Source organism: Saimiri boliviensis, chromosome 11, assembly GCF_048565385.1.
Source record: "Saimiri boliviensis isolate mSaiBol1 chromosome 11, mSaiBol1.pri, whole genome shotgun sequence".
In the NCBI taxonomy this organism is placed as follows: Eukaryota; Metazoa; Chordata; class Mammalia; order Primates; family Cebidae; genus Saimiri; species Saimiri boliviensis.
This window is the reverse complement of record NC_133459.1, coordinates 55,473,104-55,499,603: the sequence shown is the minus strand read 5'-3', so window position 1 is coordinate 55,499,603 and position 26,500 is coordinate 55,473,104. Positions and strand designations below refer to the sequence as shown.

General features: G+C 41.6%; 1 protein-coding gene across 6 annotated transcripts in view; it reads left to right on the top strand.

Moving 5' to 3' along the window:
* The window catches only part of DAB1 (DAB adaptor protein 1), a 1,282,121-nt gene that overhangs the window by 1,188,108 nt on the left and 67,513 nt on the right, over positions 1 to 26,500 (top strand). For all 6 annotated transcript variants that reach the window (XM_003921506.4, XM_074380884.1, XM_074380885.1 and 3 more), the window contains 5 exons: positions 14,486 to 14,617; positions 15,256 to 15,375; positions 15,833 to 15,871; positions 17,469 to 17,534; positions 24,176 to 24,235. In XM_003921506.4, the coding sequence (XP_003921555.1) occupies positions 14,486 to 14,617; positions 15,256 to 15,375; positions 15,833 to 15,871; positions 17,469 to 17,534; positions 24,176 to 24,235 (417 nt within the window). The remainder of the gene's footprint in view (positions 1 to 14,485; positions 14,618 to 15,255; positions 15,376 to 15,832; positions 15,872 to 17,468; positions 17,535 to 24,175; positions 24,236 to 26,500) is intronic.

Below are 26,500 nucleotides of genomic sequence, written 5' to 3'. Positions count from 1 at the left end.
ACGGTGTCCCACAAATGGGAACACCAAAGGACAGCGCAGATCTTTGACTTCCACAAGGTCATACATTGGAGAAGAAAGTGGCAGAGCCAAGGAATGACCCATCCAACAGTGGCACACATGCTCACTCATCAATTTCACTGTAAGGTGTTATAAAGCCTTATGCTATTAGTTAGGAAAACACATCCAGCTGTCCCCACTAACTGCCAGTGCAGCTAATGAAACAAAGAGGCACATTACCATCACCAACAATTGAGGCTTTTGTGTGTTTGTGTGTTTATTTTTATAAGACAGAGCCCCTGTCACCTGTTACTGAAGAACTTTGAATGACTTTCCACGGGTCACGGGCTGCAGACCAGGAAGCAGAGATTGGGCAATGAGAGAAGGCAGGATTCATCTTCAGCTCACAAACACTTTGCCAGACTGTCCCCAGACCAGACACTCTGCTTCTTTTCTAACCCAGAGCAAAAGAACAGTTGCTCAAGTCCCGCTGCAGCCTGGCCAGGGCCCTCAGACCCTCTCCTCCAGCAGGAAAGCCAGGTTCATTCGTAACCATCTGTTCACCTGTGAACCACCCTCCCCGATGCTTCAGCTGACTGTCCCTTGGCACACTGTGTTAGAGAGAGCCCTAGGATATGGCTTCCACCAACAGTCACCCAGCTGGGAGGGACCGCTCAACTCACTGTCCTCGAACCTGAAGAAGGACTCTATTTGCAGCATGTGGAAAGGCTTAACTGCAGCAAAGATTAACAGCAGGGCTGATTAGAAAGGAGCTGACATTCCAACCACTCCGGTTTTTCAAACTGGCCGTCAATATTCTGCATCCTCTGGCCCCTGCCTGTCTTGTCACCTTCAAAGACTGTCACTCACTGCCCAGCATTTTACGGTCTAATAGTCCTATGCTGATTGCAGTTGCCTATATAACATGCTGTTTTATAGCTCTGCAAGTCTTTGCTCTCCTTCTGGATAGAACATCTTGATCCTTACCGCTCCCATGCTCACTAATTTTTGTCTAGTCAGTTCCTACTAATCTAGTCACTCCAGGCCTCCGTGCTTACCCTGGCCATACCTTCACTATCACATAAGCACAATAGCCACTTATTCACTCCATGACTCATTACTGAACTCTGCCATCCCCACCAAGTGTCATACACTGTGCATACACGAAAATGCGATGTTGAGCCAAAAACAAACACAGGAGCGCTTTCTTTCCTGGTCTCTGCAGTCTCATAGAGGCAGCAGATATTAGCCAGGTAATTATACACATGAAGGGATCACTACAGACAGTGGTTTGTGTTAAGAAGGAAAGGAATGGTTTCTTTGAAAACATTAGCAAAGACACCTGACCTCCCTTCTCTGCTATAGAGTGTGAGCTCCTCAGAGGCAAGGGCCTTTCTAGTGCCTTGCACCCCCAGCACCTAGCACAGTGTTTCTGCATCAACCCAAATCCCCCATTACTAGAATTGAGTCCTAAGGGCAAATCAGAACTGAGCCAGTAGTAGCTAGTGGTATTTGATGCAGAATGCCTAGATATTTGATGCAGACAGCCTAGCTTCTTCACATCTGCCCTCACTTGGGCACAGCTGTCTCTAAGTCTGGCACAGAGATGAAAATCTATGCCAGGAATGAGGAACAGGAAGGCAGACAGCTGGGCAGAGCTTGATGATCACAGCCCTAAGGAGGTGACCTGATGTAATAAAATGGGCAGGAAGCTTGGCATCAGACTGGCTGTCAGCCCCAGTGCTGAATTTCACCATTGATTAAACATTAGACAAGTTGCTTCATCCCCCTGAACCTCAGTTTTCTAATCTCTAACAGGAAAATGTAGAACGGATGCTAAGAATTTATTAGTCTCTATCAATTTTGCCTGCTGCGACCCTAAGGTAAGTTGAAGGAGATGGCTACAGAATGGTGTTTGGTGCATTTTTCACAAAAGGGGGCAATTTGGTGCTAATTTTTTCTACTGACAGTTCATTTTACAAGGCAACAGCCTAACAAATCATGAGGCCAATTAATGTAAGAGAAACAATTGGTCCCTTTTCTCAGAGAGCTCAACCCACCACCTCAGTGGTTTGGTGGTGTATTTGGGGACTGCTGCATAGCACTAAATGGGAAATAATTGGATAGATGCAGCTATAAATTGCATGATGCTGCACTACACTCTGTGCTTCTGATTTAAGTAGCAAGTTCTGTCAGTAATAGAAAAACAAAACGCTTTGTTATTCTGCATTGAAAAGCAGAGCAGAGCTGGAAGGGATCATTCCTGCCCCTTCATTTTACAGATTGGAAAATTAAGGCTCACTGAGGGAGAAGAAATAAGTCAAAACATGTGGGATTTAGTTTCATGTTGGTTTCCTTTAACCCTTGTCTCATCAACAGTTTATCTTGGCCAACTCCTTAAACAAAGGGACGTGAAGGTAAAAATAAGAAGATGGCTATATTTAGTTTCCAGGGGCTGTTTCTCCAAAGTACCACAAACCAGGCAGCTGAAACAACAGAAATGTATTGTTGTATAGTTTTAGAGCCTTTAGACGTCCCAGATCAAGGTGTCTGCTGGGATTGTTCTGAGGGCTGTGCAGAAGACTGGTCCACACCTGTCCCGTCACTTCTGGTGATTTGCTGACAGTCTTTGGCATTTCTTCTGGACATAACACCATGATCTCTGCCATCAGATATCTGTATATGGCCTTATCTCCATATACAAGTCTGTGTCCAAATTTCCTTCTTTTACAAGGACACCCTTCATATTGGATCACTGGGCCACCCTGTATGATCTCATCTTAAATAAATTCTTCTATAATGACTGTTTTTAAATAAGGTCGCTTTCTGAAGTACTGGAGTTTAAGACTCCAATATATAAATTGGGGTGGGGGGCATAATTTAACACTTAACAATGACAAACAATTTGGATAGCAGAATATTTGAGCTGGAGAGCAAGTACCATTTACTAAACAACCTCTGTGCCAGGCGGAACACCAGGAACTTTACCAGCATAATCAAATATTTAATTTGTACTCCAATTGAGTGAACTCACAGATGAGGACACTAAGGTTGACAATATCTAAGTGATTTGTCCAAGTTAACAAAAGTAGCACACATCAGATGTGGATTTCAGATACTGACCTGTGTCTACTGCAAATCATGTCTTACCTCAGCACCCTTAGAAGTCATTGTTCGCCATGACCACCACCTGCTATCCACCTCATTTTATAAATGAGGACACCAGGACTTGGAATCCCAGTCTTTTCACTCCTAATGCAGTATTCTTTCCACTGGCTGCATTGTAGTCAATTCAGTTTTTTGTAAGTTTCAGTCTAGCATACAAGATATCATTGTGACAAAGGCAGAGGTTAATTTCAGACCAGGTGCAACACAAAAAATCATTTTCTATTAAATATAATGACCTCGTTTCTGCAGTTACTTGTGGCAAAACATGCTGTTTCATTTCCATTCAACCACATTCATTTACCTACTTTCTACAATAATTTTACACCATGAGCTAAAATGTTAAAAGCATTGGTTACATTACTAAACACCCACAATGGTTATTAGGATTCTTCATGCAGAAAGAAACAAATAAAAATCAGAATTTTAGAAGAATGAAAATATAGGCCATTACAGTATATTTGAAACTGTATTCAAGTGCACAGAGGCTGCCTGGAGTCTGGAGCCAGCCATACCTGGCAGCAGTCCAAGGTCTGCCTTATCGGCTGTGTGACCTGGGGCAAGTTACTTAACTGTTCTCTGTCTCAGGTACCTCCATGGTAAAGTAGGGGAAATGATGGGCGAGGTTGTTGGGTGAGTGGGACTGAGGAGTACCTAGCACAATGCCTAGCATATAGTAGGTACTCTCTGCATATCAACACCTCCCCTTTTTTTAATGTAAAGAAAAGAAAGTCTGAATTCTTATGCATGCTTAGAGAATCTTCCATGTTTGGGAATCTGTACCCCACCCCAGCCCACCCCCGACCCAGAGAGTCAGGAGTACAAATTGTTTCCATACTTATTCAGCCTGAACTTTTAAAAATGTGAAAACAGGAAGGTACTGGCTGATAAAAAGGAACACGATCATATCTTTTGCAGGGACACGGATAGAGGTTGGAGCTGGAAAACATTATCCTCGGCAAGCTAACACAAGAACGGAAAACCAAACACTGCCTGTTTTCACTTACAAGTGGGAGCTGAACAATTAGAATACATGGACACAGGGAGAGAAACAACACACACTGGGGCTTGCTGGGAGATTAGTGGGAGGGAGAGCATCATGATAAATATAGCTGTGTATGTGGGCTTAATACCTAGGTGATGGGTTGATAAGTGAACAAACCACCATGGTACCCGTGTACCTATGTAACCTGCACGTCCTGCACATGTATCCTGGAACTCTAGATTAAATTTTTAAAAATACAAATAATATAAAACAAAAAAGAAAGATACTGGCTGGTGTTTATTGACGCGGGCCACAGGACTGCAGAAAGGAGCAAAGGACACTGGCCACTCTAACATGAAGTACTTCTGAGCATGTGTGTCTTCTGAAAGGCGCCCTGACGTTTTGGACCAATGGTTGACTGAAGTGGAAGTGATAAAGATCTTTTGTCTGCAGCTGACTTTCAGTTAAGTCACTGAAGTGCTCAGTGTCTTGGTTTCTCTTGTTCTCAGAGAAAGGGAGAGGGAGGGGAGGTAAAGAGAGGAACATGCTTAGATTCAAATTTTTTTCCAACTTACGAGAATGCTCAAACAAAAAATGTAAAAGGATAATTCCAAAACTTAAAACTTTTGCCATATTTGCCTTCTCTGATTCTCTCACTAGATAGGTTAAAAGATAAATAGATAAATAGCTAGATAATAAATAGCTACATTAGGTGCGCTTATAGCTACTGGGGTTTCATTGCTTCTAGATCCTTTTGGTGAACGGTGCCAGGCATATGTATTTTAAATCACAAGTTTGTACTGATATTTCCAATTCAAATTTCACATCACAGAGTTATTTCTTAAGTGTTTAAAGTATTTGTGTCTCATTTTTCTTTCACCGAAAATTGTGCTTTATAATAGCAATGTATTTATGTATTTGCTTTATCTTAATGTATAACCAAAGACATTTCGTGATTATAGTTCCAGTATTAATTGCTACTAACAGTAAACCAGGCATACATTTGGCATGTCAATGAACAAAGCCCAGATCAGCCTCTTGCTACCTGGGCAGTTGACTTCTCTCTGAGCCTCTTTCCTGCTGTCTAAGATAGGAATAATGGTGATTACTATATTATTCAGAAATCTCTCGGTTATAAATGATGGAAAACTCACCTTAAAAAGTCTTAAGTCACAAAACGAATTTATTTATATAACTAGAAATTACAGGGTTAAATGAAAATAAAACCTGAAAGGGTCCAGGTTCTCAGATGACATCATAAAGTTTGAAACTCTAACTTTTAGCTCTTTTCTTTTTCTGATGACTTGATTTCCAAGTGTTTCTTTTTCTCATTACCCTTTAGCCACTGCAAGACCATTATCCTGTGAGCTCCAAAGAAGTCCTTATCTGAGGAAACTACTCTTGGTGCTTGAACCCTAAATTATGTAGTCATTAGATTGAGAAACTCAGACTCAGTTGCCTGGGAAAAGACCCAAAGTGTGAAGAGCCTACCATCTACCAGTTGCTCTTCTAGACATGTTAAGTGGTCTTCCTTACATCCCTACGAGAAAGGAATTACTTCCATTTTACAGATGAAGAAACTGAGCCTTAGTGAAGTAAGGTGGCTTGTTCATGGCCACAAAGCCATGGAGGTATTCAAATCCTTCTGTATATACTACATGCCTTCTGGAAATGGGGACAGAACAGCACAATATGCAAACTATATGTTTAGTAAAATAAGGGGCTCCCCACTTCCATATATGTGTATGTAGTGCCAGCTTTAAAGGGCCAGGACTCCATCCTGCTCATCTTAGTGTCTCCAGAGCCTACTGTACCTTAGCACCTAAGGGCTTTTGGAGAATAAATGTGAGTTGAATGAGACAGAACAGCTAGTCTATCCTGCTACCAACTGTGATTAGACTGTAGCCACATCCTTGATCATGGGGCATAGATTTCAGCTGAACCCCAGTGTTAGGAAACTAACACTGTAGCATGTTTCCTTACTTAAGGTGTATTGTTTTTTTTTTTTTTTTTTTTTTTTTTTTTTTTTAGCTTCTCTTTAGCAGAAATATGCTTTGTTGTCACTTTGGTGATTACTAATTGATTAAGCACACCTGGCTCCACTTTGCCTGTTAGACAAAGTGAAGCCCAGCTCACAGGTCTCGGATACCCTCAGCTGGTTAACTAGTGCATCTTCCTACTTTTAGGCAAGGAATTCATGCACATCTTTCTAGACTGGTGTGTGTATAGCATCTGTTCAGAGAGCTGCTAAGAAGAAGCAGCTGTTTTTTTTTTTTTAATAGCTGTTGTCTTGTTATCAACATTTAAAAGAAATTAAAGAAATGTTGAGAGCAAACGAGGACATGAATATTTACTGAATTCCTCCTCCTCGTTTTAACTGTTGAGGAAACAAAGGCTCAGAGGGGAAAACGAATAGAGAGTCAGTGGAATTCAGGGAGAGACCTGGACACAGGATCCTGCTGACAGATTCATTCATAAAAGTGTTTACTGACAAAGGTGTAGAGGCAAAGGAGAATGGCAGTTGCCAGGGGCTGCAAGGAGTAGGGAATGGGGCGTTGTTTAATGGTAGTGTCGGTTTGGGGAGATGAAAGTTTTCTGGAGATGGATAGCAGTGGTAGTTGCAAAACGGTGTAAATACGCTTAATGCCATATTACTGCATACTTAAAAATGGTTCAAATGGTAATGGTAAATTGTACATTACGTGTATTTCACTGCAATAGTAAAAACATAGATGTACAAAACCCTTATTGTATGTCAGACGCTGTATTTGATGCTTACAATAAGATGATAAGAAAAGAAAAGATTGCTGCTGCCTTCCTGGAGCTGCCTCTAGGGGCGGAGACAGACACTGATCAATTCATCCTCACATATAATGGCAAGGTGAGGGATCTTTCCCACTGGAAAAGATGAGGAAGGGGAGAGGACTTGCATCGTGGGAACCTGGTCTCTACTAGAAGGTCGGGGAAACTTGCAAAGAGAAGAGACATCTCTGCTGATGTCTGAATGAGGGAAAGGAGTTGAGCTTTCTAGGCAACTGGAACAGCATATGCAAAAACTCGAATGTGGTGCATTTGAGAGACTGTAGAACATCAAGGGGACCTGTGGTGAGACAGCCTGGGGAAGCAGCCGGGTCATACAGGGGGCTTTGCAGACCCTGGCAAGGGTTTTGGTCTTTATCCTAAGAGCAATGGGAAGCTTTTGTTGTGTTTTAAGTACTAGAAAGATGTATTAGATTTGCCAAATTTTCTTCTCAATCTCTTCATCCTATGGCGTGACTGTCAGAGGAGAGGTGGGCATAAGTAGATGAGGAAGAATTGAGGCTACTGTAATAATCCAGGCAGGAAATGATAGCTGTGTGACCTGGTATCTGCTGGGAGAGGAGTGGATAAAGTGAAGGGTATTTGGGAGGTGAAATTAACAAGGCAGACTTGGTTATGTGGGATAAGAATGAGGGAGACTGATGGGCTCACGGAGGGTTAGGTGACCATGCATCCATTAAATTTGGATATGAAAGAAAAAAAATCTTATGTTTTTCTTTATTAAATAGCATATTGACTGTAGAAAATATTAGCATAAATAAGAAGTAAATTACTAGTAATTCCACCACCACCCAAAAGAGAACCCTTGTTATGTATACATGTATGTATATGTGTACTTTTTTTTTCAAAAATAGAATCATTGAAAATACTATTTTGTGATATGCTTTTTTCACTCAACTAGGGTGTTGTGAATATATTTTCATATCAAAAATACATACTTCCACGAAATCATTTTTTCAGTACTGCATACTATTTCATCTTATAACAAAATGCATTTTCTTCAACAAGTCAGCTAACGCTCAACATTTTTGATATTTCCAGCTTTTCACCATCCTAACAGCACTGCAGGGAATATTTTGAAGTCAAGTTTTTGCCCACATATTACATTCTCTGGATCAATAATTAAAGGAGAATCTTGAGTTAGTGCATGCACATCTTTAAAGCTTTGAAACATTCTAGCCCTCCAGAAAAGTTGCTCCAAATCATACTTCCACCAATTAAAAACACCTATAATGGCTGAAACTTAAGTTTATAAATGTGCCTTGCACTGTTCTGGTCACTTTACATGCATTAATTTATTAATCCTCTTAACAGCACCAGGAGAGAGATATTATTATTATCTTTATATTACAAGTAGCAAACCAGTAGCACAAGAGGATATCTGTTTCCCTACGCTTTGGTCAATACTGGGTATATTATCTTTTCTGCTTTTTTTATTCTGATGGGAAGAAATGGTACCTCATTTCTATCTGATATATTTTGTATGAATCAATTTAATATTTCCAACAGCATTTTGGGTTCCCACATCATTCTTTGTATTATACAAAAAGAGAAAAGAAGCCTCAGAAAGTTAGAGTGGTGTGTGCAAAGCTACACATGGAGTAAATGGTGGAGATTGGATTTGAATTGCATTTCCTCTGGCTCCAGAGTCCGTCTCTTTCCTCCATTATCACACTGCCTCTTCAGTGAGAGACTATGTGATTTGGAAATCTGGGCTTGTCCTTGAGTAAAAACTTCTAGAAGATCTCAGGATGCCAACCCAGGGAACACTTCACTCTGACCCGCTCCATTGAGCGTTTGATGGTGGGGTACCTGGGGGCTGGTGCAGAGGTTGAGTCATTGGCACTGCCATGCAGCAAGTGCATCCAAAAATATGTTAGAAAAGAGAAAGGCCTTTGTAATGAGCCTGGGCCTCCCTTTGTCTTGTGAGGTTTTAACTACTGTAATTGCTTGTAGTATGAAGTAGTGTGTTTTTCATGTATCTATTTTTATTCTGTGTCCCTCCCTTCTGGTTTTTTGCTTTGTTTTGTTTTGTTTTCAACTCACTTGCTTCCTGGTGGGTATTCTTCCTGTGAATAGTATTGCCTCGGCAAAGCACACACTCTGTCTCCACACACACACACGAACACACACACACACACACACACACACACTACTAATATGAAGACTAAGTAGGGTAGAATTTATTCTTTAAAACAACTAATGGTAAAATCTGCAGCAGATGACTTTCTAATCCATACTGTATTTAATTGGCTGTATTGAACCATACTACAAATTAAGTCTTCTCTGTAATTTATTCTGTCAGAGAGTAACCCTCTAAACAATTTGATACTTCATTTAAACATTGGTAAATGGCTCATGGAAATACAAAGAAAAAAAAGGTTTAATGATGATCAGATAAGAAATTCTCTGTTCACAGGATGAATCCTATGTGAAATGTTATGAATTAACCGGAGTCATTTATTCATTGAACATTTATTGAGCATCCACCATATGTAGTGCATATCTTAATATGACTTGGTCTTTCTTTCTTTCTTTTCTTCCTCCCCATTCATTCCCTTCTTCCCTTACTTCCTTTCTTCCTTCCTCCCCTCTGCCTTCCTGAAAAAGTATGTAGCATTTACTGTTCAGAAGGTGCAGTAGTAGGAGCGGGGGTAAGATTGAGAAGAACCAGACATGGATCTTTCTCTGAAGGGTCTAATATTCCTGAAGGAGAGAGAAAACATGTGCATAGATGCTCCCTACACTGTCCTGTTCTCAGAACCGAGCTGCCTTCACACAGTCAATTCTTTCTGCCTAAAATGCCCTTTCTTTCTTATTTTCTGGAGATTTTCCATCTATCCTCGGACCCTTCCCTGATGCCCTTCCCCCATTCCTGCCCCAAGCCTATCTGACACACTGGGCACACTTTTAATGTAAAGCTTATTGTATTATATTGTGATTGCTAGTTTCTTTGCCTACGTGTTTTATGAGATTGGGAACTCCTTGAAGAAGGAACTGCGTTGTATTCATCTGTGTAGCCATAGTCCATAGCAGGAGACCTGCAACATAATAGGCACTCAGTAAATACACATGTCGTGAGTAACTGGATGAATGGATACATGTGAAAGAAGCGCAAAGCGTTCTGTGTAGAAGGACAGATAGAATGCAGTGAGATCTAGGGATGGGAATTATTACTCAGGGAAATGCGGTATCAGGGCAGGTTCCTTGGATGGGCAACACGTCAGAGCTATGCCTTCCATCATAGGTACACTGTAGTTCTGTGAGCTGATGAAGTGTGGACCAGGGGATCTGCAGAGAAAACCATGTGAGCAATAGCATAGAGGTGGGAAAGTACAAAGTTCAAAGGGAGCGTAATGAGCTCCTTAGATTATCTACAGCAGAGGTTACCTGAAGTTCATGCATAGGAAGGTTAGATTGGATTGAGGACATTGATACCTGGAGTGTCCTTGGAATTCTTTAGTGATGACTTCTATCCAGGATGCAAAGAAGAATTCAGGATGGGAGGGGAAAATGAAGCTGTGCCAGAGAGCTAGCGTGTTCCTGAAGGCTCTACTTTTAAGAATAAATACCTGCTTTGATTTTGGCAGTAGTTTAATATCTAGACTACATTTTCCCAAGACAATAACTATTTTCAAAAGGAAATGTGGAAGAGGGACAACCAGTATCTGCCTTTCCTTCACCCTCTGCCTCCCACTCTGGCCCTTACTCTCTGGTTATTCTCACAGCCACCTCCAAAACTACCTGCGAGGCCCCAGGAACTGACCACAGAAGCCCTCCAGGGAGGGAGCAGTTCCTATGCTGTAGGACCGAGGGCTGCGCCTCACCTTTCTGCCTCTGGCTGCTCAACAAGTGCCAGAGACAGCCAATTCCTGAGAGTAAACTTCAGGGCCATGCTGTCTTGACCTTTTTCTTTGAGAGTCTGGGGTGCTGGCCTTTACCCCAAGCCTTATGATTTATGACCCTCCCTGATCTCAGATACCTGCCTATCTGAATCCAGAACATTCTCAGTTCTCTCCCCTTACCCAATTCTCTCCTTCTCTTGCCTTCCTTGTCCCAGCTTGTTAAGGGATCATTTTTCGTTGTTGGTTGAGGGAGCCAGAAGTCTAAGGCAAGGAGACTTTGATTCTGTTTCACTTGGCTATCTTTTTGCAATGCTTTGTCATCCTAGGAAAAACAGCTGGGTTTAGTATTGGTCCTGGCACTTCAATCTCTGACCTTCAGTCCCTTCACGAATAAACTCGGGGTTGATGTTTAAGGTTCCAGCTGTCTTTGATTGTGCTGATAAAGTCCACTTGAAGACATGGGGCAATTTTGAGGCTCAGTGTACAAGAATTTGCATGACCCTCTGAGTTTCTAAAGTGAATGTGATAATGCAATTGTGGGACTAGCAGAATTCTAATGTATTTGTATTTCTAAGTATCTATATTATGTCTGCTTGGATAAGGTTGGAGAAGGCAAGACATATCCCCTCACTGACTGTTAGTTTCTAAATGAATGAGACATGTTCAGAGCAATCCTTTTTAACATGTCATAAAATTAACTATGAGGAAGAATAATGCTACAAATATCTTAAAGCCTTCATGCTCACACACACAGCCACACTCTTCAAAGCAGTATTAGGAATCATCAGGCATTAAAAATGTTTTGATTTTAAAACACTTAATGAGGATTCCCAGATAAATTAAAACATCTCCATCTGCTGTCTTTCCTGGTAGGTGATATTTTACCATTGCACAATCATCTCCAGATCTAATTCCACCAGGAAGACTTCTAATCGCAGCTTAATTTTAGAGCAATATTCTACTTGGCAATCAATAAGGCACTGTCATCAAACTTTGATTTAATAGGAAACGTGGATAACATTCCCCACATTCTGCAGAGAGAAAGATACTTTCAGGAAAGGAAGAGAAAAACGTCTTTGTCTCCCACTTTCCCCTGCTGCCTACATTCTTACACACAAAAGCCTACAAATCAATGCCCCCATGTTGTGCGAATGTAAATCTCATCAATTTTACATCATTAAGACCATGAAAAAGCTTCCACTCTTTGAGCAATTTTCCTCTGCTAGCTAAATATGCCCTCTTAATAAAACAAAAATTAATGGATCCTAATTATGTTGCTTGCAAATATGTCCTTCTTCGCCAGCTTATTTGTGTTAAGAAAAATGACTCATACATTCATTGTATTGCCACTGGAGTGACTAGGGTAACTGGGCAGTCATACTACCATTAAAGCATGATGTCCAATGGGCAGTGGCAGCCCAGGCAAGCATGAAGCCAAAGAGAGAATTCTAAGAGTAGTTAGAGAGATGAGTGAATGGTCAGACCCTGGAAGTTTAAAGCGAGGCAGAAAATTCTACTGCAGCCAATGATTTATAAGGTCAAATGCCTGGAAAGATTGCAACCGGCCAAGAGATGGACATTTTGGAAGATCAGTGGTCTGGAACTAAGGCAGTGACCATCATGAAAGCCAGAGGCCCACTGTGCCAGGAGGCTGGTTTTGTAGTAGGAGGTCCTAATGGCTTAAAGGGATTTGGGAAGAAGGAATAAGAGCTTAGAGAACATCTACTCCAGTGGTTCCCAGTGTTTTCGTAATTAACTTCTGTGTTACATTTCTCTCTCCCTCCATGAACTCTTAATGGGGAAGATTCTGTCTACCAAAAAAACTGCATCTGTAATCATCCATTTTCCTATTTGGACTATTTAAACCATAACTAATTGCCAATAAGAGAATATACTCCAATATGAGCTAAGGAATATTAACAATGCTAGCTGGTATAATTCAAAATAAATGGCCAGTAATTTTAGCACTTTGGAAGAACGAGGTAGGTGGATCGCTTGAGCCCAGGAGTCTGAGACCAGCCTGGGTAACATGGCAAAATCCTGTCTCTACAAAAAATTTAGCCAGGTGTGGTGGCATATGCCTATAGTCGCAGCTACCCAGTAGGCTGAGGCCAGAGGATCACTTGAGCTTGGGAGGTAAAGGTTGCAGTGAGCCAAGATTGCACCATTGCACTCCAGCTTGGGTGACAGAGTGAGACCCTGTCTCAAAAAAAAAAAAAAAAAAGTCCAAATAAACTTGGCATTTTCATTTGCATGCACATAGAAATGTGTAGACTTATTAGGAATAATTACAGTTTTCTGTTTAGTTTTTTGAGATTTCAAAAATTGCATGGGGCCTAAAAGAGGGCCTAATAAAAAGTATTACCTTTAATGAACGCTGTAAATCCAGGGCTTTGAGTTATGAGCCATTGATCTGGTTTATACCTCCCATTTACTGGAGGGTTAAACTTGAGGTACATAGGGGTACAGTGGGTGACTTGTGTTTACACAGAAGCTAGAATTCAAGCCTCATTATGCTCCATATGAGGACTTTAAACATACCATAAGCATCCAGATGCATATATAAGCCTTTACAGAGTACTGTTGAATGAGGATTGTTTTAAGTAGGTTTAATATAGGAAAATAACCATAAAGATCACCATTACCCAATAGGATGGTGAGCATTATTTGTTGAAGCTCGGATAACGAAGGTCAATTATAAAAGATTTTCAAATTACTAATTATCCATTTCAGTTTAGTTTAACAACTATGGGCCAGGCATAGTGCAAGGTGCTAGGATGGCAGGGATAAGGAAGAGAGAACTGGGTGAGAAAGACAGACAAGGAATTATACAAATATATCAGAGAAGGAAGCCCTGTGAGGGTAAGGAAATCCAGGGACAAACATTGGAGGAATTTATCAGTTCAGTGTTACTAGAAAGTAAAGTTCTACAGAAGCACAAAAGAGGGTGGAATTATTTCTGTCAGGAGAGAGAAGGCAAGCCTCAGTCAGAGGAAGTTTGACACAGGTGGTTGTATTTCATGTGTCCATTGAAAGAGAAATAGGATTTGGGCAAGTGAATAAAATAAGTTGATATTGCAGACAAAGGGACCTACCAATGAAAAGCCTGAGAGATATGCGTAGCCCCACCTCTACCCCCAATGGTGACTTTGGACTAAACAGAAAAAAGCATTTCTTCTTCAACACACTCTATCACCATCTGCTGGATGGTGTTATCACCAGGCACATCCATAGTTCTATGAATGTTAATGATACTCCCTGGAGTTGTACAGTGTACATCCTCCACCACAGCACACACAGTCCCTGAGTATTCAAGTATATTAAATGTCAATCCAAAAGTTGGACTGGGATGTGCCATGAAAAAAAGAGCCAACAGAAGCCTAGCCACTGGACTAAACTGGCTAGCTCTAGCAAGCTGAATAAAGCAGCGATGCAGATGCTTATTCAGCATATGAACAATCCTGTGTTTCTCTCTGGTCACAGCACTAAGACCATAGAGGGAAGCCTCCATTTCTCAAGGGCAGGCATAGCTCTTTTTCTTTCCATCTGGACTAAACAGCTTTTCCAAAGCCCTTTGGGCCTGTTCACACATAGCTGAAACACATTTCTTACTGATCAACAGCTCGAAGGGAAAGTCCCCTGAAATATGTTCTTCTTTTTTTTTCTCTGCTAGGCCCTTCAGCATCATCATGCTGTTCATGAAATATCCTACATTGCCAAGGACATTACAGATCACCGGGCCTTTGGATATGTTTGTGGGAAGGAAGGGAATCATAGATTTGTGGCCATAAAAACAGCCCAGGCGGTGAGTATCCCTATCCAAGAAAGGAGCCTTTCCTTGGAACTCTGGGGGACAGTCCAGTGACTCCGTCGGTCTTTAAGAGGCCACTCTGAGATGTGACCAAGCAATGTATTTCCACTGAAGTTGATGCTCACATTCCCATCTAGAAAAGATAAACAGGCTTGGAGCAAGGAAGGAAACATGCTCATACCCATCCAGTTTTGTTTTGTTTTTTTTTCTAATGAGTATTTCCTAATGACTAATTATTTTCCTTTCTGATTAAACTGGATGGAGGCACCATATACAAATAAGTTTCCTTGTGCTCATAGCCCCATTTAAAAAGAAAATAGGAGAAAACAAATAGCTGTTTTGCATAAGGCCTGCCCTAATTTTATTGTATTCTAAGTCACTAATAAATAAAAGCAATGCCTTTTATGCTTATGATTATTATGAATTTGCAAATATAATTAGTTGAAGAAATGAACTTTAGCCTAGATGCAATTTGCTAAACCAATATAAACAAGGTAGAATTAATTAGGAGTGGAATGCTTTCAGATTAATAGAAAAAGGAAGGGCTGCAAGTTGTCACTGCAAAAGCAGAAATTGGTTGCTGCCTCTCAGTACCGTTCCCTTATGATGTGCCTTACCACCTTTCACTCCAGGCTGAACCTGTTATTCTGGACTTGAGAGATCTCTTTCAACTCATTTACGAATTGAAGCAAAGAGAAGAATTAGAAAAAAAGGCACAAAAGGATAAGCAGTGTGAACAAGCTGTGTACCAGGTATACCTGCAAATTTATCCTTGTGCTGGAGAAGATCGGGGCTTCAAATAAACACATGTGAAAACTGACAGTCGCGCCTTCTCTTCCTGCTGCCAAGTAGGAATAAACAAAGATGAAAGATTCCTGTGTAAATTACAGGACCCAAAGCAAACCATTAGAAATTATCCCTTATTCTCCTAAACTCTAGGCATGTTGGATGAAGTGAAATCTTGAATCCAGGGAAAGATTTCAGGGGTAGAGGAAACACAATTGCTTTTGCTTTTGTTAACAGTTGGGGTGGAGGTGAGGGTGGCTCTGAGGGTTTTGACTTTGCTGTATTTTTTTCTACCTTGATGAGCCACCAGCCTCTTCTGCCCAGAGCTGGTTTCTTTACTGTCCTGTAATTTCTGAATGCAATCTCACATCTGTTCCTTTATGTCCTCCGCTTTTCACCCTCCGTCTCTTTGCTCTGCAATAGACAATATTGGAAGAGGATGTTGAAGATCCTGTGTACCAGGTAATTTCTGAAACTAGTTGGGGTTTTAGATTCTAGAATGGCTAGACCTGTGCCAGAGCCGTTTTGTCAGAAACCTGAAGAATCCACTGACTGCAAAACCTGGAGAGAAACCAAGATTATTTCTGAGGGTGAGGGCTGCCAGCCCCTCCAGGAGCAAATTTCCATAAAAACTAACAGAAGTTTGGCCGGCATCAGTATCTTGGGATTTGAAGATCCGCTTCTCCCTTCTTGCCCCTGCCTCAGCCCGCTTCACAGCCTGTAGAAGTTTGATCCCAGAGCTGAATGTTTTCAAGAGTCTCTTGAATATTCTGAGTTCATTAGAGAGAATGTGAATAATGAGGTGGCTTCTCTAAGAACCAGAGGTGGGGACTGACATTTTGGTAATGTTTGGGCACAGACCTAAAGAATGGTTTCTAAGTGCTAGAAAGGGTATGAGGAGGGCTCTCTGACCCCTGAAGGGGCAAGCTGACCCTCTGATTACCTGGCTCATGCCATAGAAGCTGTTGGGAAGAAGGAAAGAGTGACCCTAGAGACGCTTCTGCCCATAGCTTTCTCTCTGGACTCTTTTCAAGATCTGCAGCTCGGTGCTGAGTAGAGAGATGATCTCTCTTAGGGTCAAGTGTGTGCTCTGTTCAAACAGAAATGCAGAAAAAAAGGGAAAAGACAGTCTCTCCCTCCCCTGTGCTTATTTTCAAGGAGAAAAAGAAGCCAAAAAAAGTGACTTTTTGAACACAAAGGAAAATCTTGAACTTACATTTCTAACTGGGATGCATAGGTGTCATTTGTGTGTGTGTATGTCACATATGCATATTATATAAATGCATATTTTCACACAAAAAGCTGACACTGCTACAATGACAGCAAAATAATATAGATAACTTGTAGAAGAAAACGTGTCTAGTATATATGGCAAACAAAAGCCAAATATGTACATAATGACATGCTCTTGCTTTAGAATGCCGAGGGGCGACGATTTGTGTAGAATATGAGCTTCAGCTCCTGGCTCACTGGCTTGCACAGAATGAAGAATAATAGCCTTTTTGAAATGTGTCAGTCCTGTAGAGTATAAAACATGCACGTGGAAAAATCGATTTAACGTACTTAAAAGTGAGAATGTAAAATAAGGTGATATTTGTGGAATAAAGGAGTTTGGGGCTTCTGAGCTTTGCAGAGTTTGTTTCGGATTTTGAGCCTTAGGGGAAAAGGGATGCCCCTCAACTATAACCCATACTTTACAAAGTTTGGGATCCCAGGCATTCCAATGAGAAAGCATTCTCACTCAGCAATACCAACATATTCAAATATTACTGAGACAAAATGCCATGGAATGAAGAGGTTATATCTTCAGAAAGATCTGCAGAGGCTTGATGCAATCACTGCTGAAATACCAGCAGGCCTTTGCAGTTTTCCTTATGAAAGGCAGGAATGTACAAAGTACATCGTATTTCAATAATTCACTGTGTCTTTAAGGTGTTTTCTCTTGTGCCTGCTTCTTTAATGCTCACTGTGATTAGTATCTTGATTTCCAAATGCTTTTTTTTTTTTCCTTTCTTCTTTTTCACCTCTGACCTTTCCTTTCTTGCTGCTCCTGTAATAGTACATTGTGTTTGAGGCTGGACACGAGCCAATCCGTGATCCCGAAACGGAAGAAAACATTTATCAGGTATAAAATTGCTTGCCTCTCTTACCATTACACTACTACTGGTAAATGTATGAATACACTGATAGTCTGAAGAACCGGGGGTTCTGTTTGTCATTCCTGGCTTGTTAAAATACCTTTCAGTGAATTGGCTTCTAGTTTACCAGCAGTTTTCATGCCTTGTTGTTGAGGTGTTTAATAGCCAGTTAGGTACAGTGTTTTACTTTTGAATGGATCTTAACTATTTTAAGTAGAAGCAAAAATTAAACGTTTCATTTTACTAAAGTACTACATTGGAGAGCTGGTGTCCATTATACAATTAAGGTCCTTTATTTCTCAAAAGAATGTGCTCATCAAATTTCTTAAAAAGCCAACTCCACTACTGAAAACAAAACACAATTGTAGTTTCAAATGCGATGTGAAAACAACATTGAGAATATTAATAAAAGTACAGCTAAATGTTGTACCCTTATTTTTAATTGTGCGAAGAAAACTGAACTTTTTTTTTAACTCATTTAATTCTCATGAAGATGTTATAAAGTAGATATTTTAATTCTGTTTTTGTAGGGGGAGACTCAGAGAAGCCGAGTAGCTTCCTCGGGGTTGTACAACTATTTAGAGCCAAGATTCAAACCCAGGCATGGGTGTGAAGGGGAAGCTCTAGCTCCTTCTGCCACAATCTTCCACCAGAATGCCTACATAATTATAGCATAGCAGCACATCAAATAGATATGATGACCTGCAACTTTTCGCTCATTAGAATTGTAGTCCCAATTTGAAACAGAAACATTATAGGAGAAGAAAAGACTTTTTTTTTTTTTTTTTTTTTTTGACGGAGTTTCGCTCTTGTTACCCAGGCTGGAGTGCAATGGCGTGATCTCAGCTCACCGCAACCTCCGCCTCCTGGGTCAGGCAATTCTCCTGCCTCAGCCTTCTGAGTAGCTGGGATTACAGGCACGCGCCACCATGCCCAGCTAATTTTTTGTATTTTTAGTAGAGATGGGGTTTCACCATGTTGACCAGGATGGTCTCAATCTCTTAACCTCGTGATCCACCCGCCTCAACCTCCCAAAGTGCTGGGATTACAGGCTTGAGCCACCGCGCCCGGCCTAAGAAAAGATTTTAATGTATTTAATAAGTGATTTTAACTTTGTTAGTTGACTGGTCTATTCTGCCTTGGGTGTGTATTACTTGCATAATAAAAGTAAAACGTATTTCCAATTTCTATCAAATGCATAGAATTCTGAATGACTAAAATATAATGTTCTACCAACAACTTGGTTTCAATCAGCCTTGTCGAATAATAAGCTAAGTATTTCTCGCCACTGAATCCATCTGGATTCCATTCAAATATGAGGTTGTGCTTTGAGGTTTTGTTGAAAGTCGTGGCTTACCAAGTATCTTTAATAAGAAAAGTTGCATTTGTCCTGAGTGTTACATTTTAAAGTATATACAACCTTATAGTAACTGAATATGAGGAGGAAAAAACCATTAACCAGTCATCCTAGGAAGAGAGGGCTCCTTTTAAATAAAAGAGGCTTTGCAATGTTAGAGGTTTCTGAATCCAGACTTAGCTATAGTTGGCAGGGTCCCTACTGAGCCCTGTGGGACTCCAATGGAGGTGGGGTGAGGAGGGAGACATCCTAGTGTACGGGAAAGACCTGCTTTAGCTGGTGGAGAGCTGGGTTGTAGTCCAGGCTCTCTTGCCAACTACCTTTGGCTAAGTGGTAGTGGGCAAGGCACTTACCTTCTCAGAGTCAGTTTCCCTCATGATAAAATAGGTGAACAATTTTTTCCTAACTCACAAACTCATGTGTAGGATGGAAAGAAGAGGTGTCATCATGGGTCACAGAATGTGGAGTCTGGCTATGTGGATTCAGTATCTTAGAACAAGTACCAATTCAGCCATTCATTTGTCGAATATTTTTCCTTCTCTGGTCTTCAGTTTACTCATCTATAAGATAAGCAGGTAAAACCCAGGGCTCTCCCAGGCAAAACCCCTTTCTTTTTTTGCAATTAGTGCCTTAGCGTAGGACTTTGATTTTTCTAGAGAAGCATGTTGGCTTGCTTTACAGGACAGTAAGACTCAGAAATGGTAGAGGTGGGAAAATTCGTGTTTGCACATGCGCTGATTATGGACCAGCTCTGAGAATGGGGTTTACCTGCAATATCTTATCTCTCACAACAACCCCATGTGGCTTGATTCATTATTCCCACCTTACAGATAAGGAAAGTGAGGCTCACAGAGATAAGGTATCTTGCCCAGGGTCCCAGAGCTAGCAAGAGGTAGAATCCCCATTGCAGGTCCCTCTGACCTCCATAAATAAATAAAGAAATCCTGAGGATGCTCTCAGCTCAGAATCTCCTGATTCTGAGTTTCACAATTAGATTCTACATCCCTTTCAAGCCACTATCTAAAAATCACACTTGTTTTAACAGCTCTGACCTCCAGATCTTCCCATCTGTCCGTCATTAACAGGAAGCTACCATTTAAGGGAATGAATTGGAAAGGCCTCTGGTCATTCTCTTCTCCTGCTTTGCCTGTCTGCTAGGGCTCAATTTACGTAATAAGAGATAAGCTCTTGGGCCTGAAGATAAGGCTGGGCTTTTAAGGGGCTGCTATTAGGAAACCTCATTCTTTTTTTTTTCTTTTTCTTTTTCTTTTTTGTAAGGGCTCATAAGTGTAAGTGTTCCATAGCTATTTCTCTTGAATTGCAGTGTTTGTGATACTTCAGCTTGGCCCCTCTTGTGGTCTCAGCTTTTTTTCATCTCCTTGTTTTCTGGAGTGAGGCAAACAGTCCTGGAGACCTTTAACTGTTTCGTGACCTTAAGTGGAGAACATGATTTTTCTATCTCAGTTTCCTGGGCTATGAAATGGGGATAATATATTCTCTGCTCCTAGAAGAGATGTGAAAACATAAAACGAGGAGAGCAGTTGGTTCCTAGTAGGTTCTGTGTAAACGTGAGTTCCCCCTCCTTCCTTGAGTGTTGTCAGTTTCAGATGCTGTTGAAGTGTCTTATGATCATGTTTTAAGTGAAATAGAACATAACTTGCCCACCACATGTTGTTGGAGAGCCTAGCAGAAATCCTCAAGCTTGCTTCACTCTCCTATTTATAACTCCAACAAAAGTGAGGCAGAGGCTTTTGAGTAAACATAACTTCTTTTTTTCAAGATTTTTCGAGTACTTTCGTTTTCCCAACTATATTAATAATAATAATTGTCTTTTGCTTTACATGCCTCAGAAAAAGTTATCAGCCATATGGAAGTTATCAGCCTCCCAATACAAAACATTTTTACACATCACTTAATTTTGATCCTTCCATTAATGATGACATAGGAAAAACAGCTACAATGACTATCACTGTGAATATAAGAAAATCAAGTTCCCCCAATTTAGATGCTGAATAGAAGGTCAGAACCTCTGATTCTAAATCTAGTATTCTTCAGTACCTTAACAGGCTTCCGATAGAAGCAAGATTTCAGTTTTCCACGTTGGCATTTTCCAAGTTCATTCATTCAAAAACTACTGTTCACCATCCGGTAGTTCAAGTATCATTATTTTAAAATGATGAGTCTCCAGGAAATGTTACCCAGCAAAGCCTGGAACTGCCTCTCTACACTATTAATTAACATGTTGCCAAAATAAAAGTAAAAGTGTCTTCTGTGTGTATAGTATGTAATGTGCTGTTTTTAGAGTAATTTAACATCTATTTACTTGTTCATACAAAAAACCATTATTTATAGAAAAAAATGTATGACTGGACACATGGAGACTCACATGCATCCGGCACAGGGATGGGATAGTGACCATGGCATGGCCCCACCCTCAGAAGTTTATGGACAGTCCCCTTAGATGCTCACCATGGGCAGATGTGGCAACTGAAGTTCAGAGACAAAGTGACTCTCTGAGTTGCAGTCTGTGCAGACCCAGGATTTGGAATCATCTTCTGGTTCCTTTTGACTGGAAACTTCTATGTCTCTGTAACTTTGTGTTACTGAAGCCTTCTGTGTAAACAGAATGGGACAGCTAGGCAGAGATGAGAGCCAGGACCATGCACCTTAGCACTCATGGGCTGAATTTTTGGCGATTCGGCATTTCTTTGTTTCACCATTATTTACAGCTGTGGATACAAGGATGATAAAATGTCCAACCTGTCCTCAGCAAGCTTATAGACACTGGAACAGTTACAGTGTAGTGTAAGAACTCTCATGATGAGATAGATCACACTTTATACTCTATTTCAGTAGTCTGACTACTTTTCCATCTCCCCCAATAAGACAAAAAGCTCTGTTAAATTAGGAGCCGTATCTGTCATGTCACCGTGATGGTCCCAGGCAAAGCATGATGCATGACACATAATACGTACTTAGCAACTTTTGCTTTTTAATAAAAGAATGCACTAGAGGTTACAAGAGTACAGGGGAAGTCTCCAAACAAGGCCTTAGAGAATCAGGCAAGGCCTCCAAGAAGGTATCCCAGCTGAGATAAATCTTAAAGGACAAATAGGCAAATTGATGTCTCACCCATGGGAGAGCCAAGTGGAAAAGCTTTTTCAATTATGCACAGTTTGGGTTTATCCTTGCCACCACTTCTTCTCCGTTTGCAAGGATAATTGAGAGGCAGCTGCGGTTCAACTGTGCTAAGAGCCCATAGTGAGCAGTGAATTACGGGCAACAGAATGTTCTTCATTTTGCTCAGTAAAGGGTGAGCTTGTAAAAACAAAAGTGAGGGCTGGTAATTTATTGGCCCTCATTAACAAGGACTTCTGTAGGCATTCTTAGAGGATTTCTTTTAGATGGAGCTCAGTTACCAGGAGCAAAGAAATGACATTATTCTCTGGCTACTTGCACAGTGAAGCTTGCAAGAACAACTCTGGAAGTGTACCACTAACACAGCCATGCTCACTCAGTCCTGTTTTCTGCAAAAGTGTACATGAGCTTCTGGGGATGCAGGATGTAATGTTAAAGAAAGGCCTACTTGAAGCAGCTGTCTGAATAGTGTAGCAGTCAAATGGCAAACTCCCTGGGCTCAAACTCTTGGCTCCCCGTTCACAGACTGCAGGGCCCTCTCCAGGCCTCATTTTTCTCCTCTGCAACATGAGGCCAGCTGAGTTCTTACCTGGCAGACTTGTCTTGAGGGTTGCATGAGAATGGAAGACACAAGTGTTTAGAACAGCGCTTGGTACATAGGAAGCACCCAGTCCATGTTAGCTCACGTTATTAATAATAGATGTCTTGTCTGGCTGCCAGAAAGAGCTGAGTCTGAACCTTGTCACTTAGCAGCTTTGAAGATTTGGGCAAAGTCTCTAACATCTCTGAGCCTCACTTTCTCCTGTTAAGTAGAGATGATAATTACAATTTCTTAGAGTTATTGCAAAGACTTTAAATAAGATGAAAAATGTCGAAGGGACCTAAGAAATAAGCTCAAATTCTTACTTCTTATAGAACAAGGGTGTAGTGAGCTACTTCAAACCTAAAAGTTACTTTTCCTTCACTATTCCCCACATTCCTCTATCATATGTTTATCATATATCTCAGCAGATGTTCACTTAGCGCCTACTGGGTGTTAGGTACTATGCCTGCTCTTAAAGAGCTCCCAGTATGATGGAAAGAAAGGCGTGTTGTCAGACCATTATAAAACCACTGCTGGCTGGGTCCTGCAATGAGGGTGTGAGCTAAGCTGTGACAGTTGCTGGGAAAGGAACAGCTAATGAGTGCTTCCAATCTGGAATCTTTCAGTAAAAACCCTTGGTTGACTCATTTGAAAAGTATTCAACATATCCATATTGTTAGTATCATAAGATGTGTTCATATATATTTATATAATGTGTCAGTAACTAAAGTAATTCTTCTAACACATTACAGTATGATGGTATCTAATAGTGTTGTGTATTTAATATCCATTTTCTCACTCGATCCTCGGAATAACCTGAGTAGGAGGCAGAGCTGATAGTAGCAAAGCTCGGAGGAGCTCAGTGGCCTGCTCAGGCTATCACAGTTAGCTCACAGCAGTGAGACCAGATGGATGCGTAAGGGAAGGAAGGAAGATACAGGAAGATACAGATTAATGTTAAAAGCCCTCAAGATCTTCTGCATACTAGGCCCACGCTTTCCATACCACTCATAGGCCCTTTTCTTCAATGAAAACCTTCCATATTTATCAGATGGCTTGTATATGATCCCAATAGAAGCTGTGCTCTGTGCTAGGATTTTGACATTTGCTATATTTAAAATAGCCTGGATCTCAGACTCAGCATTGAACAGTTTAAGCTCAGCTACACTCTGTTTCTAATCACTTCGGGAACAGCATAGCACCTCCCTGGGCCTCATTTTTGCCTAAGGAAATGAGGATTTTGTTTTCACCATGTGACTTCTGAAGTCTATGCAAGTTTTTAGTCTTTGATGCTGCGAGGAGCCCAATGGCAGAGACAACCTGTAATATAAACCTTTGTTAAATGATGCCCACTCCCTCTCCCCATCTGATGTCCCTAAGGGAGGGAGCCTGGCCTGATACTTTCACAGTCAGCGCAGGTTCCCATGGGCTTGTCCCAGGGGTCATTCTCAGGTACCCTTAGCTAGCTTGCAGGTGAAGTCTGGTTGCTTTGTTCTTTGAAATTGGAGTACCAGAGTGTTTTGACTATGTCGAATTTAATTTTTTCATAGGTTCCCACCAGCCAAAAGAAGGAAGGTGTTTATGATGTGCCAAAAAGTCAACCTGTAAGTGTAAGTACATCTCCTCTCTATTGCCACGTTTCTGCAACCTGGATTCACAGTAGGCTTTGTCTGCAGTCTGTGGAAGGAAACCCTTCACCTGGAATGAGTGTCATGGCCCACGTGTTTCTGCTGCGATCTGCATGCTGGGGACTCTTCAGTGGGCTAGAGGAAGGAGACATGAGGCAGAAATGGTAGCGCTCAGGAAAGGGTGCCAGTCTGGATGAAGCTCTGGTCCCGTGAGCGGGAGTGAGTTGATCACGCAAAGAACTCTATCCAAGGGCCTCAAGGTCACAGGCGTTCCAGGGCAAAAGTCTCCAGCCATGGTTTTATTATACCTGGTCAAGTGGAGGATAGCTTTTTTGTTGTGGAAAGAGAGCTGCCCATCTAATTTGAAAGTGATTGAAAAGTTTCTAAGGGACAGTGGGAGAAAGGCTGGCCAGGGCTTTGGGGGTATACAAAAGGTCAGCCAATGGGTGAAAATTTTGGAAAGGGTCATGTGCAGGGGGCTTGTGGAGAACCCAAGAAGCATACCACATTAAGGACACCAAGGTCCAGTGTATCTGGACCCCATGTGCTGCAGGGACTCCTGGGAATCTGGAACAGAACCAGAAACTCCCAGCTCTATGGTACTGCTCCAAACCACTGAAGTGCCAGAACTCATATTTAGGACCTCCAACTGGCATGCAGAAGGCAACTTCTATACATAATTTAGGCAGTTCTGGGGAGCCAGTGAAGGCTGTTGAGCAGGGGGCATATGTGACCTTCCCACAGCCAAGAAACTAGCCTGTTCAGTCACTATTGACCTCATTCATCTCAACAATGTGTGGACAGAGAAGGTGCTTTGAAGTCAGGTAGACCCTCAACAATTTCAGCGCTGTCCCTGACAAAGCTGTTGTGAGGCTAAAATGGTTCTACCTGGAACACTGTTAATCTGTTCTGGACCCCACACTGTGAGAGACATAAAGACACCCCTGCATGTTTCACGATGAGATTAACAAGGGGATGTGAAACTCCATCCCATGAGGAGCAGTTGAACACAGAAATGTTTGGTGTGGATAAAAGAATCCATAGATGCACACTCCATAGATATGAGATGGGACTCCAAAGGTCACTGTATGGAAAGGGCATTACATTGTTCTGTGTCAGCCAAATCCTGGAACTGAGACCAGTGGGTGGCACTATAATAAAGTCAATTCCAAGGCCGGGAGCTGTGGCCCACACCTGTAATCCCAGCCCTTTGGGAGGTCGAGGTGGGTGGATCATGAGGTCAGGAGCGCGAGACCAGCCTGACCAACATGGTGAAACCCTGTCTCTACTAAAACCACAAAAATTAGCTGGTCCTCATGATTCATGCCTGTAATCCCAGCTACTCAAGAGGCTGAGGCAGGAGAATCATTTGAACCCAGGAGGGGGAGGTTGCAGTGAGCCGAGGTCATGCCACTGCACTCGCGGCAACAGAGCAAGACTCTGTCTCAAAAAAAAAAATCAATTCCAGCTCAAAGTGAGGCTGACCTTTCCACAGTCACAGCTGCTCAGGGGTAGACCAGCTAGCACCTCAGAGAGTGCGCTCACCATCCCTGGAGCTATGCAAGCAGAGCCTTGCAGACCACTTAACAGAAAGATTACCAGGGTGATTCACACATTGCATAGGGAGATGGACAGGAGAGCTCTGGAGGTCCCTTCCAAACCTGAGATTCTGTATTCTCCAATTTGGGAGTCTTTCTGGTCCATTCTCATCCTTGCCTGCCCCCTTCTGCCTTTTCTTTTAGTGAAACTTCTTTCTGATCAGTGTCCATTTCTCTAACCCACTCCTCCAGGATCTTGAAACCACCATCCCCCACCAAAATATGACTTCTGAAACCTATGTGTGTTCGTTTTAATGAAAAAGCACATCCAGATTCAGTCCTCTTTGCAAAAACCCAAGTCTAGGGACCCTATTCTGTGTTGTGCTACTCAGAGAAAAAGCAGTTTTTCTCCTGAGGCCTCTGCACCTCATCAGGCCCCCTTGTTACTGAGACATTGGCCTGCTCCTTGTGTTTCAATTTGGTGCAGCTCCCATGACACCATTCTCCACAATTCAATTTGTGCCTGAATTGCCACACTTGGCCCTAACAGGTTTAGATACATAAAGAAACATGCTCCATTTGCTGCCTTGGTTTTTCTGAATTTATTAACATTTCTGGCCACACCATCTCCATGCTTAATAGCGCCAGGAAAAAAAAAAAAGAAATCCAAGCTCCTTTGCCTGAGATACACAGGCAGACTGCCTGAAGG